Here is a 20896-nt window from a genome sequence, read left to right as displayed (position 1 = left end):
GATTTTTCTCGAAAATGGTTTTTCAGTCTAAGATGTTTCCAGATTGCTTTAGCTCATAACACGTGGCGTTTCTTGTCCCCTTTCTTGTCTGAGACAATGCCCACTATAAAAGCTTAATCTAGGGTTTCATTTTCACTTGGCTAGGAGATTTATATTTTCTGATAAGGGTTGTTTTCAGCTTGGACCTACCTCTTTGTTCTTACTTGAAAGCGCTAACCACAAATTCACACTCATGCACTAAATACCCACATCATTGCATATTAGGGTAGCATTATTTTTTGTGATTTTGATCTTTGTTTTAGGACAAGTTTTTCTAAGTTTCAAAATCTTTGAACTGTCTTCTTTTTGGATTCACGTCAGTTTCATCTTTCAAGTGTTTGACTGATGAAATTGACTAGACATCGAATCCAAATTTGCATCAACTTTATCATAACATCATTTGCATAAGTTGATTTGATTTCGGTGCACAAGGTAAAGAGCTCAGGAGGAGCTGCCACTTCGTGAAGACCAAAGGAATCCATCTCGTGAAAGGTAAGGTCTCACAAAGGTACAAGCTGCTCTATAGATTAGGATCTAGAAATTGACCTTGTGTGGTTACTTTGTAAGAAGCGTGTTTTCACTAATGGATTGGACTCAATGGAGAGTCCCCTATTTTTTAGCCTAGAGGTTGGTTTTTATCGGTTTTCTAGTTTACTTATCTTACTCTTTGCTTGTGATATATGTTCATCATTATTTGCAAATAGATAAGTCTATGCAACTATAAGATTGTCAAAGTTAAAATGAGCACTGAACTGGATCTTAGTTATCTAGGAACACTTTAGTAAACTGAGCTTTAAATTGACTTCTTCCGTTGTGAGTAGACTAACATATCTGATCTTAGTTGACGAGTGTCGCTAACTAGTCAGACAAACACGTATATAGTTTTTAAATTGTAGGTTAATCTACCTGATACCAATTTCATAAATATATAAGGCCAAAGGGTGAGGACACGATTCTAATTTAGTTGTGTATCAGATGCATGAAACATTTTTATTGTTAGATTTGTATGGTTGTATCTTTACAGTTTTAGTCTGACCTTTCAAATACGTACTCATACATTGAATTATTATAATAAAATCCTATTTTTTTTATAACAAAAAAAAAAAACCCTAATTTTTAGATCGCACACAACTAGGCTTGGGGAAACTTCATCCTTCATTTTTATATTATATATTTTGTTTACGGACACGCATGCGAGGTATTTTAATAATGAGGGTTTTAACGAAACACTATATGATACTATTCACTACACTTTTATTTGTCATTTTTCATTAAAACTAAAGTTTTTTTGGACTTTTCTTTAGTTTTCCTTTTAATTTATTAGTGTTACCTATGTGAACGGAAGACTAATATACGACAGAGAGGCAACGACGCTTTCATATCGGTAATATATTTAAGGTAATTATTAAGGAAACTAAATTTTTTAAAATTAAATTTATTAAACTAAATGATGTGGATGTTGATGATTAGATTATTACTTATGTTAAAAGGATATCCCGGATTGATTAGGTCAACCATTGTAAATTGTTCATTAGTGATTTATTTCCTTATTTAACTCTAGTTAGCTTTGATTATAGGCAACTAACTAGGATCGTGATATACACTGTGTGTATAAGAATGTAATCTTGTTTCTGTGAATAATAAGAAATCAATTACAACATATCTAGTTTCTTAAGATGGTATCAGAGCGAAAGAACTGGGAAATACATCAAAGAAGAAATACAAACCCTAGCAACCATAGCCATGGGCGACAAACCAGAAAAGTCGACCTCTTCAGGCATGACTTTGTATCAAAAGTGGGAAAACCCTAATCATCGACTCTATCTTCATCACTCGGATCAACCTGGTGCAGTGCATGTGCCGCAGCCGCTTGTGGAAGACAACTATGGTACATGGGTCCAATCCATGACCATGGCTTTGATGGTCAAAAACAAGTTAGGCCTCGTCAATGGGACGATCGAGAAACCAAACGATGACCAGATTGAAGAATTTCAACAATGGAACTGATGCAACAACCTGGTGAAAACATGGTTGCTTAGCTCCATGTCCAAAGAGATCTCGGGAAGTGTCATACACGGCAGATGTGGCTCGACCTACAAGAAAGATTTTCTCATGTGAACATTGTTCAACTTTTCCATATAGAGAACGAAATTCATGACTGTGTGCAAAAAAGTATGACAGTAAGCTCTTATTTTACTAAACTTAAGAGTCTTTGGGATGAACATGATGCATTGGTTTCGATCCCTGCATGTCGTTGTGAAACAAAGAGAGAGATAACGTCGTATGTTGAAACTCAGAAAACGATGAAGTTTCTCATGGGTTTAAATGATTTGTATGCCATAGTTCGTAGCAGCACCTTGTTGTTAGAACCACTGCCTACTGTCAACAAAGCCTATACACTTGTTCTTCGACATGAGAAACAAGCTGAAGTCTCGAATGGGAAACATATTGTCCAACCAGAAGTGGCTGTGTTTGCTGTGAAGGGTGTTGGCTGCGACACTGAATTAGACGATGGAGGGCCGCGCTGTGGAAAGTGCAATAAGACAAATCATGTTACAAAGAACTGTCGTGCTCACCTTAAATGCACTCTTTGTGACTAGAAAGGTCACACCTTTAACTTTTGTCGCAAGAGAAAAGCAGCCGCTGAAATTGAGTCAAACCGTTCCTTCTCTTCGAAAGGGAATCAGGTTACATCTCATAACAAAAATGAGGTAATGTCTAGCTTTCCTTTCTCTCAGGAAGATTGCAAGCAAATTCTCAACATGTTGAACAAAAACAAGCCTTCCTTTACCAACCAAGTCAGTAATTCCTCACATGTAGAAGAACTTTCAGGTAAAGCTTTCTCCTTTACATATAATGGCAAGCAAAATGTCTGGATCCTAGACAGCGATACCACATACCACATTGTTTGTAGTCCTGATCTTCTCACCCATTCCAGGGAAGTTGCAAACCATATAGTTGAATTACCAAATGGTTCCCTTGCCCAGGTTACCTATATTGGACAAATAATTTTCTCACCCCACTTCATGCTTATCAATGTCTTATGTGTACCTCTTTTTAAGCTCAACTTAATATCCATAAGCAAGTTAGCATATGACTCATTCTATATCACCATATTTCTAAACCATTTTTGTATCATACAGGACCTACGCTCGGGGAAGATGATTGGGACGGGCAGTGAATGGAAGGGGCTATACTACCTTGATCCACCTAAGAAAGGTACATGCAATCACGTTCAAGTTGCTTCTCCACATTGTTGGCATCAACGTCTCGGACATCCCTCTCCCACAGCTTCTTCGCTATTTCCCTTTTTCACTAATAAACATTGTGCTTCCAATAACTGTTTGATTTATCCATTAGCCAAACAAACCAGATTACCTTTCTCATTAAGCTCCATTTATAGTCAATCTTGTTTTGAGTTAATACATATTGATATTTGGGGTGGTTACCAAGTTGCGTCTCTTTCAGGAGCCAAATACTTTCTTACTATAGTAGATGACCATAGTAGGAGCACATGGGTTTATTTAATGAAGCATAAGTCAGATACACGAACCCTCTTAGTCCAATTCATTCATATGGTCGAAACTCAATTCAATGCTAAAGTCAAAATCGTGCGAAGTGATAATGGTCCTGAATTTAAACTTGCAAGTTTTTACGCCTCCAAAGGCATCATCCATCAATCTAGTTGTGTTAACACACCTCAACAAAACGGTGTTGGTGAATGCAAACATCGGCATTTACTCAATATGGCTAGAGCGTTGCTTTTCCAAGCTTATCTTCCTAAATGTTTCTGGGGAGATGCCATTCTTGCTGCGACATATCTCATCAATAGGACACCAACCCTTCTCCTCCAAGGGAAAACACCATATGAAAAATTGTTCCACAAGACACCAAACTATTCTCACTTATGTGTCTTTGGTTGTCTGTGCTTTGCTTCCACTCATGCCCAACGACCTTCCAAATTTGATCCCCGTGCAAGTCGTTGTCTCTTCCTTGGTTACCCTTATGGTAAAAAAGGTTATCGACTCTTTGATCTCAACCTTAAGAAGATCTTTGTTTCACGGGATGTTGTGTTATTTGAGGATCAATTCCCTTACCAGAATCATGAACTTTCCGTTGTGCCACCACCATCCTCTTCACAACCCATTTCCATTTTTCCATTAACCATTGATCCCTCTCCTCCATTTTCCCCTTCAGACTCTTCCTCATAGGCATTTCCTTCTCTTTCTCCTTGTCCTCCTAACCTACCGGAGCCTACTTCACCATCTCCTACTACCACCACTATTCCTCCCTCTCCAACCCTACTCCACCCTCCAACTTCACCCTCTCAAACACCTCATGCTACTCCTGCCTCCCCTGATCTCCGTCGAGGCACGCGACCAATCAAACCATCCACGTTTTTGCAGGACTTTCACATTGAGGCAGTCCTTCCTTCACGTGCGGCTCCCACATCCTTCACGAGCATGGTCACATCCCCAGGTACTTCTCGTTCCCTTTCTTATTATTTGTCCCATGGTCATTTGTCCTCTCACCATAAAGCCTTCACCATTGCTCTCACCCTCCTCAAAGAACCTACTAGTTTTCAAAAGGTTGTTCAGGATCCCATGTAGCATGAAATTGCTGCTCTTCAAGCCAACCACACTTGGACTCTCATGCCTTTACCACTCCACAAACGTCCCATTGGCTGCAAATGGGTCTATAAAGTCAAGCTCAAACATGATGGCAGTCTCAAATGGTACAAGGCACGCCTTGTTGCGAAAGGATACAGTCAAATCGAGGGTGTTGATTATCGAGAAACTTTTACCCCGGTTGCCAAACTGACCACGGTTCGTGTTCTTCTCAGCATTGCTTCGATACAAGGGTGGCACTTGCACCAACTTGACGTGAATAGTGCGTTCTTGCATGGTGATTTATATGAAGATGTCTATATGTCCTTGTCGCCTAGATTTGGACGAAATTGGGAGACTCGTGTATGCAAATTAAATAAATCCATTTATGGCTTAAAGAAAGCCTCGAGGCAATGGTTCATTAAGCTCTCCACTGCTCTCAAGGCTGCTGGATTCCATCAATCACGGTCTGACTACTCGTTATTCGTCCGAAGCCGTCAAGGTAGTTTCATAGCCTTATTGGTTTATGTTGATGACGTGATACTTGCAGGGAATAATTTGCAAGAGATAGAAGACACCAAGCAATTCCTTTCCTCACGATTCAAACTAAAAGACTTGGGGCAGCTTAAATACTTCTTGGGGATAGAAGTTGCAAGATCAAAAAAGGGAATCACTCTATGTCAACGCAAATATGCGTTGGAAATATTAGAAGACACGGGGTTTCTTGGTGCCAAACCCTTACGAGTTCCTTTGGAACAAAATTTATCTCTCACACAAGCAGATAGGGAATTACTAAGTGATCCGTCTTCATATAGGCGACTCGTTGGCAGATTAATCTATTTGACCATCACAAGACCTGACCTAACTTATGCAGTTCATGTATTAAGTTAGTTCATGGATAAGCCACGACAACCACATCTTGAAGCAGCACACAAAGTTCTAAGGTACATCAAGCAAGCTCCTGGAAAGGGAATATTTCTTCCTTCCACAAGGTCATTATAACTACAAGCATTTTGTGACGCTGATTGGGCTCGATGTAAGGACACCAGAAGATCGATAACTGGTTATTGCATCTTACTTGGTCAAGCGCCAATTTCTTGGAAGACAAAGAAACAAAGCACTTTGTCTCGTTCCAGTGCAGAAGCAGAATATCGTTCCATGGCAACTACGTGTTATGAAGTCACATGGTTGAAGAACATCTTGACAGATTTGCAAGTAGAACATGCACAACCTGTTACGCTATTCTGTGACAACCAAGCGGCTTTGCACATCTCCTCAAACCCTGTATTTCATGAACAAACAAAGCACATAGAGATAGACTGCCATGTAGTGCGTGAAAAGATTCAAGGAGGGATGATACGAACAACCTATGTACGAACAACGGACCAGCCAGCTGACATGTTTACCAAGGCACTGGGTTCAGTCCAATTTGAAGTCTTACTTACCAAGTTGGGTGTTATCAATATACACTCCAACTTGAGGGAGAGTGTTAAAGAGGATATCCCGGATTGATTAGGTCAACCATTGTAAATTGTTCATTAGTGATTTATTTCCTTATTTAGCTCTAGTTAGCCTTGATTATAAGCAACTAACTAGGATCGTGATATACACTGTGTGTATAAGAATGTAATCTTGTTTATGTGAATAATAAGAAATCAATTACAACATATCTAGTTTCTTACGAACTTACGTGTTGATTAACTCATTTATTTTCTATAGGTCTCTCAATCATTACCAACGTATTTATGTTGTTGCATCGGAGCAGTAAGCCAGCAATTAAAAAAGTCAACAAGTGGAAATTAAGGTTAAGTTATTATTGGCTGAAAGAATACCAAATTTTATGAACTAAGGAAATACCTGGATCATTCTTATGGGAACTGGGAGAAGTCATTCACTGTTTGATAGGTGCATAAATCTTTATTTGTGTTTTTAATGACTGAATTCAACATATCAACGGTGAAATGAAAATATATAGTGAATTTCTTTTTTATAAATCTCAGCATAAAGTATTTTACAAACTTTTAATAAAAAATGGAACAGTAAGTCATTAGTGAAGGGTCAATCGTGGTTATCAAATTTAGCAGGATGAATTGTCATCTCTAAGTCTAACTCATACATCAGTTTGTTTAGAAACTTCATTTTTATTACTCTAGGGATGCACATGCGAGGTTTTTTTTTTTTTTTTTGGTCAATGGTTTATTATTGACTAAAAGGATACTATTTTATGAATTAGAAAAATACTTGAAAGGTAATACTACAGGATCATCTTCTTGAACCACATTCTGCAAATTCGCTTTTGAAATGAAGTTGCCACATTGAAAGGCAATAGGTAAGAAAATACTTAGTATAAATCACTTATGAAATGAAGTTGATATGAAAGTTCTTCCCCTTCAACTTAACCACATTCACATTGAAAGGTATGTAGTAGGTAGGAAGAAAAGAACGAGGATTGATATAATAATAGAGGGCCTTGTCCATACCACACTGCATATTCAATTCTTTGAGTGGCTTTTTTCTTTAGCTTCTCTGGCTTTAATTCTCCTATGGTCAATCAAAGGAGTTTTTTGAACTCAGGGGAGTATCCTGAAGTGTACTCTCATGACCTTAATGTACTTTAAATTTTCGTTACGATTAGCGGCACTTTTTTCCCATTGGGTTTTTGGTAACCTGATGAGGTTTTGATGAGACACCTGGCTAGTCATCATACCTTTGTGAGCTTTAACGATCCTCCTGAATATGTGAAACATCAACACCCAGTATTAACTCAATTTTTTCTCCTTAAGTCTACTACATTATCGTAGCAAGATTTTTGTGAGATTTTCCTTTTGATATGCGCCCCTACTATGAGACTCATGTTAGCAATTATTGTATCTGCCGAGAGTTGACGACAACAACTACCATCCCTTAATCATGAAAGACCTAATTGTCACATCCCGACCTCGCCTCCGCTGTAGCACAATATTGTCAGCTTTGGACCCCGATCACGCCCTCACACTTTTTTGTTTCTGGGAACTCACATGAGAACTTCCCAATGGGTCACCCATCCTAGGATTGCTCTCACGCGTTCTCGCTTAACTTCAAAGTTCTTATGGAAGCCGAAGTCAGTGAGCTCCCCAAATGCCTCGTGCTATAGGGAGGTGAGCATGTACATATAAGGCATAGAGGGTCCTCATCCCTAGGAGATGTGGGATCTAACAATCCACCCCCCTTAGGGGCCCGACGTCCTCGTCGGCACACTTTCGGCCAGGGAGTGGCTTTGATACCAATATTGTCCGCCTTGGGCCCCTCCTCCGCCATAGCACAATATTGTCCGCCTTGGCCCCCGACCACGCCCTCATGGTTTTTATTTTTAGGAACTCACTCGAGAACTTCCCAGTGGGTCACCCATCCTAGGATTACTCTCGCGCGATCTCGCTTAACTTCGGAGTTCCTATGGAATTCGAAGCCAGTGAGCTCTCAAAAGGCCTCGTGCTATAAGGAGGTGAGCGTGTATGTATAGGCATAGAGGATCCTCACCCCTAGGCGATGTGGGATCTAACATTGATGCAACTACTTCTTAATTGTACACGCTCAAGGGCGAGTGTTGTGAACATAATTATTAATTAGGAATGCGATTGTGTAAACTTAAAGTAGAATCCGATTATGATTTGACGACCAAATCCTCATAGCTTTGTATGACTTGCAAGGCAATAAAACTCATCATGATTAATATAAGTACAGATACAATGCCAAAGGATGATAACACAATTCTAATTTAGTGAAATGTTTTTACCTACTAACGCTATCAGTTGTGCAAAAAAAAAAAAAAATTAGCAAAAATTCTACAATACACTTGTGTATGAGGTGCATGAAACTTTTGAATTGTTTTGTATGGATAAATTTTGACAGTCTCAGTCTAACTTTTCAAATACAAGTACCTCATACGTGGTAGCTAGTATTATAGTAAAACCCTAATTTAGATTGCAAACAACTAATCTTTTGGGAAACTTCATTCTTCACTTTTATATATAATTTTCTTTATGGACGCGCATGCGAGGATTTTTTAATAGTATTACGTACCTATGGGAAAGGAAGACTAACTGTAATATAAGACAGGTATCCAACGACGCTTTCATGTGTGTAATATATATGTTGTTGCAGCGGGTGCCGTAAGCCAGCAATTAAAAAAGTCAACAAGTGGAAATTAAGGTTAAGTTATTATTGGCTGAAAGAATACTAAATTTTATGAACTAAGGAAAATACCTGGATCATTCTTATGGGAATTGGGAGTAGTCATTCACAGTTTGATGGGTGCATAAATCTTTTTTATTGTGTTTCTAATGAGTTAATTCAACATATAAACTGTGCAGTAAAAATAAATAGGGCATTCCTTTTTTTATGAATTTCCACATAATGTTAATATTTTACAAACTTTTAACAAAAAAAGGAAACCAAAGAACGGTAAGACGTTAATCGTGGTTACCGAGTGTAATGAGTTGAATTGTTATCTCTAAGTGTATGTTATACACCAGTTTCTTAGGAAACTTCATTTTTATTAATTTAGGGACGCGCATGCAAGGGTTTTTTTTTTTTTGGGGTCAATGGTTTATTACTATTGTTACTAACTATAATATAAGACAGAAGCAACAATGTGTTGTTATCTGATTAAAAGAACAATTAAGTTAGTGAACCACATCCATGCTGATCCACCGGATGTCGTAAGCCAACAATTAAAGAACTCAGCGAGTGGAAATTAAGGTTAATTGGCTGAAGGAATACGATTTTATGAAGAAAGAAAATACTTAGAAAGGTAATGCTAGAGATACCATCTTCTTGAATCACATTCTGCAAATTTACTTTTGAGATGAAGTTGCCACATTGAAAGGTAGTAGGTAGAAAATGCTTGGTAAAAATCACTTTTGAAATGTAGTTGCCACATTGAAAGGTAATATGTACATAGGAAAATGCCTGGTAGAAATCACTTTTGAAATGCAGTTACCACGAAACTTCCTCTCGTTCACCTTGACTACATTCACATTGAAAGGTGCCTAGTAGGTACTAAGAAAAGCATGAGGACTGATATAACAATAGAGAGCCATTGTCCATACCATACTGCATCTTCCAACTCTTTGAGTGGCTCTTTTCTTTAGCTTGTCTGCCTTCAGTTCTCCTATGGTCAATCAAAGGAGTTTTTCGAACCTAGGGAGAGTATCTTGAAGTATGACCTTAACGTACTCTTTTACCTATCATGAGGATAACTTTTTTTTTTTCATTGGGTTTTTGGTAACCTGGTGAGGCTTTGATGAGACACCTAAGCTAGTCATACCCTTGTGAGCTTTATTGATCCTCCTGAAGATGTGTGAAACATCGACATCATGCGCTAACTCACTTTTTTCCCCTTAAGTCTATTGGATTATCGTAGCAAGGTTTTTGTGAGATTTTCTTTTTGATATGAGCCCTTACTATGAGACTCGTGTTAGCAATTATTGTATCAACCGAGAACTGATGACAACAACTACCATCCTCTAATCATGAAAGACCTGATGCTACTACTTCATAAGTTGTACACACTCAAGGGTGAGTGTTGTGATAGAATTATTAAGGGGTTTTTAAACATTAGTCATTGCAAAAGATTAAGATTCATAATTAAAAAAAAAACTGGTGTTTTTAATTACATATCCAATTTAATCCTTTAAAGTGTACTTTTATTAAAATTTATATTCTATTTTTGTTATTTAATGTCTCCATATTAAAAAATTTAATTTTATTAATATGCAAATATTAGTTCTTTCAATTATATATGAACATAAAGGAGAAAATATTAAAAGAAATTAGTGACACGTAAATATGTAAATACATAAGTGTACAAAAATGATTGTACCGAAATGTTTGTACTGACATATATATAATGAACCTAACTGTATGTACCGAAATATATTATATTGAATTAATGTACCGAAATGTACATACCGAAATATATTAAATTGCATTAATGTACCTATATATTTGCGTCAATGGATATACCGAAATATATGAAATGAATTAATGTACCTAAATGAAGATTATACAAAATTGTATATTCCTATATTATATATATATATATATATATATATATATATATTAGTTTACCTAAATGTACACATCAAAATATATTATGATGAATGAAATGAAAATGAAATGTAATTAATACATTAAAAATAGGAAGAAAAAAAAAGAAAGAATTAAAACATCAAAATATAATTAATAAATGAGATGATTAAATGTATCAGGGACTAAAATTAGATTTTAATCTTACACAAGTTTATAGTCTAAAACTCATCTTTTTCTAAGGATTAAAATGAAGTTTTCTAAATTATTAATTAGGAATGTGATTGTTTAAATTTAAAGTAGAATCCGATTAACGACCAAATCCTCATAGGTTTGTATTACTTTCAAGGCAAGAAAACTCATCATGGTTTGTATAAGTAAAGATACAAGGCCAAAGGGTGAGGACACAATTCTAATTCAGTTTTTTATCCACTAACGCTATTGTTTGTCAATTTAGCAAAAATTCTACATTACACTTGTGTATGAGATGCATGAAAAGATTTGTATGGCTTGATTTTGGCAGTTTCAATCTAACATTTCAAATACTGGTACATCTCATATGTGGAAGTATTATACAAAAACCCTAATTTTTAGATCGCAAACAACTAGGCCTTGGGAAACTTCATTCTTCATTTTTATATTGTGTATTTGGTTTACGGACGCGCATGCGAGTTTTTTTTATTAGTGTTCCTATGTGAACGGAAGACTAACTGTAATATAAGACAGAAGCAACGATGCTTTCATTGTGTCATATATATGTTGTTGCATCGCATGCCTTAGGCCAGCAATTAAAATACCCAACAAGTGGAAATGTAGTCGGAAGGTTTCTCTCCTTCAACTTTGACCACATTCACATTGGAAGGTACGTAGTAGGTATGAAGAAAACCATGAGGACTTAAACAACAAGAGAGAGTCCATTGTCCATACCATACTGCACATTCCATTTCTCTGAGAGGCTCTTTTCTTTAGTTTACCTGGCTATAATTGTCCTATGGCCAATCAACTTGTCGCTTCTTCTTCCTTGCCTCCTTCATGGAGATATGATGTGTTTTTGAGTTTTAGGGGAGAGGATACACGCACCAGTTTTACAGATCATTTATACAAAGCTTTGGTTGATAAGGGAATCAACACCTTCATTGATCGTCAACTTACAAGAGGAGAAGAAATATCACTAGCACTCCTCCAAGCAATTGAAGAGTCAAGAATTTCTCTTGTCATATTCTCTAAAACCTATGCATCTTCAAGGTGGTGCTTGGACGAGCTCGTCAAGATTCTTCAATGTAGAGAATCAAAGCAACAAATAGTTTTGCCAGTCTTTTACAAGATTGAACCGTCTCATGTACGAAATCAAACGAGTAGTTTCGGTGACGCGTTTACAAAACTTGAGGGCAAATCCAAGGGCAACAAGGAGAAGGTGCTCATGTGGAGGAAAGCTCTTAGAGAAGTAGCAAATTTGTCAGGACATCCTGTCAAGGAGGAAGAGTACGTACATTTTCCCCCTTACTGTATGATATAGTTAATTTCCTACAATAATGTCATCAATTTAGTTTTGTGTTTCATTTTACTCTTTAGATCTTTAGCAAGCGACACATACTGGACTTTAGTAATTACTAGTGCATTTTGGATAGAAAAAGAGAAAAATTTCAAGTACACTTTTTGTTAATATCCTGTAATATTTTTCTCTATTTGTTTTTAATGCACAAAAAAATAAAAATTTAGTAAAAAGTCAATAAAAGCTTTATTAATGAACCATATATCAATGGTCATTTTTTGTTTTGGATCTAATCAATGAAATATTCTTACTATTTAGGTATAAGTCACGAGGAATGTTACATGGGTTTCAAACCCATATAAATAGTTATAAAAAAAAAATTTTGCCCCAATTAAATCATAAAAAGGTTTATGATATTCACTGTAAAAAATCCATCTCGTTTATGCACATGAAGATGAATCCAAACACTCTCTATTCCGTCTCGAACTGAGATTCTCTCCGAACCCTACCATCAGAAGCCTAGGAATCCTTCAATCCTCACCATTCACACAAAATCGAACGCTCAGCATTAATTTAACTTTTTTTCACCGGAAATGTGCACCACTCTATCCCTCTCATCCTTTCTTCTTCCCTCCCCTCTCTCTTCAACTCTATCTCTCATCTCATTCTTCTCTTCTCCATCTCTCTTTATTAATAAAATTCGTTGATTGAAGCCTTTGCAATTGGTTTAGCCAATGAAGCTTTAGTGCTAGTGATGGAGGACTGGAGCTTTAGTATCTTTAAAAAAAACAAAATAAAATCATTGATCATAAATTTGGTAGAGAGGGCGATGGAGAAGAGAGGAATGGAAACGGACACTGTAACGCAACGTCTAAATAGAAATGTGAAAAACTGAACAGTAAACGGACACTGCATTGCGGTGTCTAAACCCAAATTTAAAAATAATGTAAAAAACAGAAGAACCAGGAAACGGACACTGCATTGCAGTGTCTAAATCAAAATATAAAACCACAGAACCAAGAAATGGGCACTGCATGACAGTGTCTGAATCCAAATGTAAAAATCAAGAGTTGCCCGAAGTATGAAGCGCATGAGGTGTGTAAGTGATGGAAAAAAGGGAACCAAGTAATGGACATTAAAACACAATGCCTAAATCCAAGTGAAAAAAAAATAGAATCAGGAATCAGCCATTGCAACGCAGTGTTTGAATCCGTATTAACCTATTCCAAAATATTAAAAAAAATATGAGAAAGGGTTTGTCAGTTGAAGTGGGTGGCAGCTGTTGTGGCAAATTTTGTATCTTGTTTCTTTTAAACGCATTTAAATATCATAATAGGTAATTGGCCAATTTATAGTTATCATATATATTTTTTATTTATTGTTAATATTGTAACTTTTTATTGATTTTATACAAAATCACCTTAAAAAAATTGTCACTGATTAAATGTGTTTTTTCTTTTGAACTGCTAGCTATGAAGCTACAATAATCAGCAACATTGTTAAGGAGATCTTCGTCCGAGTACTTGATGGCACATATTTGAATGTGGCCAAACACCCAGTTGGAATACAATCTTGCGTACAAGGGGTGAAAAAGCTTTTAGGTGTTGATGGAAATAGTCGTCGTGTGGTTGGGATTTGGGGGACATCCGGAATAGGCAAGACAACAATTGCAAAAGCTGTTTATAATGCAATTGCGCACAAGTTTGAAGGTAGTTGTTTCCTGGCAGATATTCGAGAAACATCAATGCAACACGGAGGCCTAGTCCGACTACAAAACACTATTCTAAGTGAGCTTAATCATGGTTCAAAGTGGAAAGTTGTCAATACTCATCGAGGAAACAGCCTTATAGAGAATTTGTTGAGGCGAAAGAAGATTCTCTTAATTCTTGATGATGTGGATGAATTGGAGCAATTAAACAACTTGGCTGAAGTCAATTGGTTCGGCGAGGGTAGCAGAGTGATCATAACCACAAAAGATAAAGGATTGCTGGAATCTTATGGAGTCGAGTTGATCTACGAGGTCCAAAAGCTAAAGGACGAAAAAGCTCTTGAGCTTTTAAGTTTGAATGCTTTCGGAAGTAATGAACCTCCAGACAATTATTTCGAACTCACACAACGTGCAATAGCCTATGCTCAAGGCCTTCCGTTAGCTCTTAATCTTATAGGTTCTCATTTGCGTAAGAAAAGTATAGATCGTTGGCAAGCTATATTGGATAGTTATGATTCTTATGAAGGAGAACCTTATAGAGATATTCAAAGAGTACTTCGGAAAAGTTATGATGCCTGGGATGATGTCGTGCAACAAGTTTTCCTAGACATTGCATGCTTCTTCAAGGGTAAAGATAAAGACTATGTGTTACAAATATTAAAAAGTTCGAAGCTCAATCTACCTCAAGATTGTATTGAAGTACTTGCTGAGAATGCCATCATAACTATTGAATATAATAGGATTTTGATGCATGACTTGTTAGAAAAAATGGGTAAGCGTATAGTTCGTGAAGAATCACCCATTGAACCAGGAAAACGTAGCAGGTTGTGGTTTCATGAAGATGTCTATCATGTTCTAACTGAAAACAAAGTAAGTATAATATATTTTCTTACATTTGATTTGGCATGATATTGAAAGAATAATCAAGAACTTAAAACAGACCTTGTGTTTTGTTTGTTAATTAAACAACATGGTTTGGTAACAATATTTCACTTTTTTCCATCTTAGGGTACAAAGAAAATTAGAGGCATTGTGGTGGAGCTGCCCAAACCTGGTGTGATACCCTTGAATGCAAAAAGCTTCTTGCAGATGGTAAATCTTGAAATTTTTATAAACCGTAATGCATGCTTTTCTGGACGTGTTGATTATCTACCCAACGATTTGAGGTGGATTGAATTAGGTGGACGTGACCATCAGGTTAAGTTCAATTTGCAATCCAATTATCATCCAAGGCATCTTGTCATGTTTGATATGCCATATAGTGGCATCAAACAATTGATCGGATTTAAGGTACATACTTTAAATTATTTTGAAATATTATTTATTTGCACATATATTTTATTTAAAAAAAGAAGAAAAAAAAACTCAAGCGTTTAATTATATTCTTTTAAAAGCATGAATTTTTTTTTGGTTTGATTTTGGTCTCACAGATTTTGGTTTGATTTTGGTCTCACAGAATTTGGCAAAGCTTACATCTATGAATTTAAGAAGTTGCGAGTTCTTGGAAAAACTCCCCGACTTATCCGGAAGCCCAAACATAAAGCACTTGGATTTACGGGATTGTAAAAGTTTGGTTGAGGTTGACGATTCTGTTGGATTCCTCTGTAAACTTGTTGAATTGAATCTTAGTGGGTGCTCTAATCTTACGAGGTTTGTAACAAGACTTGGATTGAGATCCCTTAAAAGACTTTATCTCGATGGTTGCACAAGGCTTGAGAATTTCCCGGAAATAGAGGAGGACGAGATGGGATCTTTAATGGACTTGGATATAGGAAAAAGTGGCATAAAAGAATTGCCTTCATCAATTGCATATCTTACTCGGCTTCAAACATTGAGTGCAGAAGGTTGTGAGAACCTTACAGGTGCATCATTACATCATATTTATGGGTTGCAACGTCTCAATGAGGTTTATTTCGGCGACTGCCCAAAACTCGTGACATTTGGGAATGAGGTGAAGTTTGATGAAGTTGCATCTTGCAGTACCGAATATCAACTGATACCAACTGACTTAGATACTACATGTGACAACCGAATCAAATTCTCCCTTCCTAACCTAGACTATCTTGATTTTGATGGATGCAATTTATCAGAAATGGATTTCCTTGTGCCTCTTGATTGCTGGTCCACATTAACAAGACTTACAGTACTTAATCTGTCGAGAAACAATTTTGTTAGTCTTCCAGATTGCATCAGCAAAGTTGCCAACTTGGAGAAACTTTACTTGAGTGGTTGCAAGAGGCTTCGAGAAATTCCACAAGTCCTTCCCCCAAAACTAAATTATTTATGTCTGAATGATTGCACATCATTGGAGAAAATTCCAAAATTGCCCCCGATGCTTAAGCTTCTGCGGTTGATTAATTGCTTTAGACTAAGTGGTGATGAGGTGGCAAAGTTGGAGAACAATTTGTTGAATCAGGTAACTCTCTCTCTTCTTAATTTCTCTTGAAATTGAAATTAACTTTGTTGATACTTGAGTGAGCGATTAGATCAAAGAATGTTTGTAAATAGTTTATCTATACATGATTTTATTTGCAGGAATCTCGTCGGCGCTCTGAATTGAAAGTCATTCTTCCAGGCAATGAAGTTCCAAAGTGGTTTAGCTTTACCTCTGACCATCTTACAACCACTGAACATCGATCAAAAAATGAATTTCGTTTTGAAATTCCTCTATATTTACTAGGGGACACGTTATTAGGATTGGCTCTATATGTTATTATTGATGCAACGACTCCTCCTGATCCTAATGCTGATATTCTCATAAACGGAATACAAAGGTGTGAAAAATATTTATGGTATGTCAGAGACATGGAGGCAACTCATGTGTGGCTTGGGTTAGTGGATTTCGACATGCGCCAGCAGCAGGGACCTTTTTGTGAAGTTATATTTCATTTCCCCGAATCTGCACGCATTAAAAGTTGCGGGGTGCACTGCCTATCATACGAATGGCTTCACTTGTCTTCCAGACCAACAAGTAGTCTGGGGAAAAGGACTCATCCACATAGATCCTCAGATATCATCGATGATGCATATGAACAGCAACAGCAATGGCTTTACTTATCTCCGGAGAAGCAGAGGCATAAATGTGATATTGAGGAGGAGCAAGAGCGACCATCCACTTCAATCGATCGACAGTGTGTAAGGTCTTCAAAGGAATGTGAGTTATAATAAAACCATGATATCGAATATGTTATGAGGACTAATTTTACTTGTATTAATAATGTACTCACAAGTATTTTAATTATGATAAAATACATAAGAGGGAAATTATTAGAACTAAAGATAATGGGATAAGAGTTGATTACAAACTCTCAAAACTGCAAACACAACTGCTACCACGATAGGAGGAGTAGTTGTGATCTCACGTAAATAAAACTGCAGTATGGTCTCTCTTCTCAGACATGAGGTTTATATGCACCAGCCCTATGGAGAGTTAAACCATTCTGAGTCCTAGAGAAGAGAAGATCACTGTAAAGGTTTTGCCACAACAACTCTACAATCTATTAATTAGAGTTTGTGTTGGTTGCCTGGATCTCATGGCTAATCTTGCAAGTAAGTCTTGCATCCTTTATTTGTATATTAATACTACATGTTGACAACGATATTATATATAAATGTAGTCTAGTGATCTGGTTGATCAAGTTCTTTAAGTATCAAAATGCCAACATGTGGTATCAGAGCTCAGTCAATCTAGACATTTGATCAAGTTCTTTAAGTATCAAAATGCCAACATGTGGTATTAGAGCTCAGTCAATCTAAACATTAGACTCATTCAGTTGTCTACATGACTAACTATGTTTTGGTTTTCCACTGATATAATGATATATTTCATTCTGATCCATCAACAATAATTGTTAACGGATTGGTTGCTCAGTATGCATGTTCGATTTCTGCAAACTCTTGGTATTTATTTTATTTTACTCTTTACAACCACTGAAATGATAACTTTCATTCTATAAAGATCCTTTCTCATAGGATACATTCTGAGTTCGTATCAGATGAGGGAGAAATGGAATGGTTCATTATGTTTATAAAAAACTCTTATATAATTTAGCATGTTATATTGCAAAAATATTTCATTGTTAAGTGGATCATCAAAATAACTTGTAAGGATCACCAAAGTGGTTTAATTGCTCTCATGATTCTGTAAGATTCAATAATGTATAACAATATGTGACTTATATGCTCTAACAAGTAGAAAAATTTCCAAAGAAACTATTTACTAGGATTGGCTATAAGTTATTGTATAGTAAGTTATGAAACTGGCGATATATATATATATACACACACACACATTCATTCTTGCCCAAAGGTATTGAACTTATACATATTCTAGTGTTTATAATTAGCTATGCAAGATTTGAGATTCATAATCATGATTATATGGACAGTTTCTTGCTCAAAAATGTAACTGGTTCCATAGTTTTTGGGTGGCAAAGAATAATAAGTTCCTTTTCTTTGTCACAAAATCATGATTCTTGTAATCAAATGATGTTTTGATTGCAGGGTTCAACATGCTCAATCTCATGAACATTGAAAAGTTGAATGGGAATAATTTTAAGTCATGGAAGCAGCAAATTGACATGCATCTTGGTATGTTGGAATTCAACATTGCATTCACTCAGACTCAACCAACTGCTTTAACTGAGACAAGCACTGCTGCAGAGAAAGAAACATTTTCCAAATGGGAGAAGGCTAATCAGATGTCTTTGCTGATCATGCAAAATTCGATGGAGAAACACATCACAGGTGGCATTCAAAATTATGACTTGGCAAAGCAATATATGGCCAAGATTGAAAAAAAGTATAAGAGAACTGATAAGACTGAAATTGGGGTATATCCTTCAGATTTGATCAATGCCAAATTTGATGGTACTGGGAGTGTCTGAGAACATTTGCTTAAGCTTGTCAATCTGTCTAACAAGCTTAATGCAACGAATGCAACTATTGTAGGCAAATTCCTTGTTCGTTTGGCTTTGTAATCTCTACCCAATGAATATGAACAAATCAAAGTGAGCTATAATACTCAAAAAGAAACATGGGATATCAATGAGTTTATCTCCATTTGCTGTCAAGAGGAGGAGAGAATGAAGAACAGTAAGCATGAAATTGTGAATCTGGTGCAATACGGGAAATGAAAGGGGAAAGTTTTTGGAACAAGCAAAACTGCAGCACTTAGGATTGGCAAAGCTGCAACTAAGTCAGGTTCTCCTTATCTTGGTTCCAAGAAACATGCTTCCAATTGTGCTGGATTTAAAGATTGGCTTATTAAGAAAGGTATTGCAGTCATAAATGTTTTTGTTACAATTGAATCAAACATGGTTTTTATTACTCAACACTCATGGTGGTTTGACACTGGCTGTTTTATGCATATAACTAATTCACTACAGGGATTTCAAAATCGGAAGAGCCAAAGTAAGGAGCATTACAATGTCTATGTTGGAAATGGAAACAAAGTCACACTTGAATCAATTGGTCAAGTCATGTTAAAGCTTTCTTCTGGTTATGTTTTAGTGTTGAACAATGTGCTTTATCTACCTTCTATGAGAAGGAATTTACTTTCTGCAACTAAGTTTGTAAAAGATGGTTTTTCTTTCATTGCTGATGACAATTATATTCGTTTTTATTCAAAGAATCAATATGATAATTTGCTTGGTTTTGCATCACTTAATGGAGATCTTTGGCAAGTGCAATGCACCTATTTTTATGAGTGTCTCAATGTTGATACTTCTACTCCTAAGAGATTGATAACTAATTATGGTTCTTCTTTCTTCTATGCTATGGCATAGAAGATTAGGACATATCTCCAAAGAGAGGATGATGAGACTAATGAAAATAGGTGTGCTGCCAACCTTAAACTTCAATGATTTTGAGACTTGTATTGATTGTTTGAAGGGAAAAACTATTATTTCAAATAAAAAGACCAGTTCAACCAGAAGTAAAAACCTTTTAGAGATAATTCACACTGATATTTGTGGTCCATTTCCAACAAGGACAATTTGTGGCAACACTTACTTTTTACTCTTCATTGATGACTTTTCTAGGTATACTTATCTTTATTTGATTTTTGAAAAATCTCAAGTGCTCAATTGTTTTAAAATTTATAAACTAGAAGTGGAAAAAAAAACTAGGAAAACAAATTATAGTAACATTAGATAAGGGAGGTGAGTATTTTGGAAGGTATACAGAAATGGGACAACAAAAGGGACCCTTCGCTTTATTCTTGCAGCAAGAGGGGATTGTAGCACAGTATGCTACACCAGAAACACCATCTCAAAATGTTGCTGCAAAAGAAGGAACTGCACTCTTAAATACATGGTCAAAAGCATGCTTTCACAGTCACAACTTCCAGAGTTTTATGGGGGGAAGCCATTAAAACATCAAACTATTTACTTAATCGAGTACCAAGTAAGGCAGTTTCTTCTACACCTTTTGAACTTTGAACAGGAAGAAAGCCAAGCATTGCACACCTGCATATTTGGGGATGTAAGTGTGAAGCACGACTGTATAATCCACATCAAAAGAAACTGGATATGAGAACAACTAGCTGTTATTTTGTTGGATATCTAGAGAGATCCAAGAGGTTTCGTTTTTACTATCCTAATTCTCACACCAGGTTGGTTGAAACAAATATTGCAAAGTTTGTTGAAAAGTATCAATCACTGCATTCTCATTCCAAAAATAGTTATGTATTTGAGGAAATGGATGTAATGCAAATGAATGCTGACAATGGTGCTATAGTTTTGACTTTGCCTCTAATTGTTGTATCCAGTAGTTCACTCACACAAGCTTAAAGAAAGCTTTTTGCACTCGCTGATCAACATATTCCTTCATTAAGTTATGCACCAGTTTCAGTTACTCAAGAACCTGCATACCACCACCACTTTCAATACCAACTGAGCATGCAGGACCATCCAATATTGCAGCATCATCTATTAATGCAACACTGAGGAAATCATAAAGAACTAGAAGGTCCGCATTGTTTAG

The 20896-nt window shown here is 36.4% G+C and overlaps 1 protein-coding gene across 1 annotated transcript; it reads left to right on the top strand.

The window, feature by feature from the left end:
• The first annotated feature begins 11662 nt into the window (after window positions 1–11662).
• Window positions 11663–19553, top strand: LOC126584149 (TMV resistance protein N-like). The gene is made up of 7 exons (XM_050248619.1): window positions 11663–12194; window positions 13675–14782; window positions 14921–15202; window positions 15369–16328; window positions 16448–17066; window positions 18416–19186; window positions 19300–19553. Exons 1-6 carry the CDS (start codon window positions 11704–11706, stop codon window positions 18796–18798), a joined length of 3843 nt encoding a protein of 1280 aa, XP_050104576.1. The 5' UTR covers window positions 11663–11703; the 3' UTR covers window positions 18799–19186; window positions 19300–19553.
• Window positions 19554–20896: the final 1343 nt, after the last annotated feature.

This window comes from Malus sylvestris, chromosome 10 (assembly GCF_916048215.2).
Source record: "Malus sylvestris chromosome 10, drMalSylv7.2, whole genome shotgun sequence".
Lineage (NCBI taxonomy): Eukaryota > Viridiplantae > Streptophyta > Magnoliopsida > Rosales > Rosaceae > Malus > Malus sylvestris.
Note: the sequence above shows the minus strand (reverse complement) of the source record. Positions and strands in the feature narration are given on the sequence as shown.

Excerpts from the sequence above, each read along its gene's own strand:
- LOC126584149 (XM_050248619.1), top strand. The coding sequence starts at position 11,704 with ATGGCCAATCAACTTGTCGCTTCTTCTTCCTTGCCTCCTTCATGGAGA. Across the intron at positions 15,203-15,368 it reads AACAATTGATCGGATTTAAG|AATTTGGCAAAGCTTACATC; the intron begins GTACATACTTTA and ends TTGGTCTCACAG. Across the intron at positions 16,329-16,447 it reads AGAACAATTTGTTGAATCAG|GAATCTCGTCGGCGCTCTGA; the intron begins GTAACTCTCTCT and ends TTTTATTTGCAG.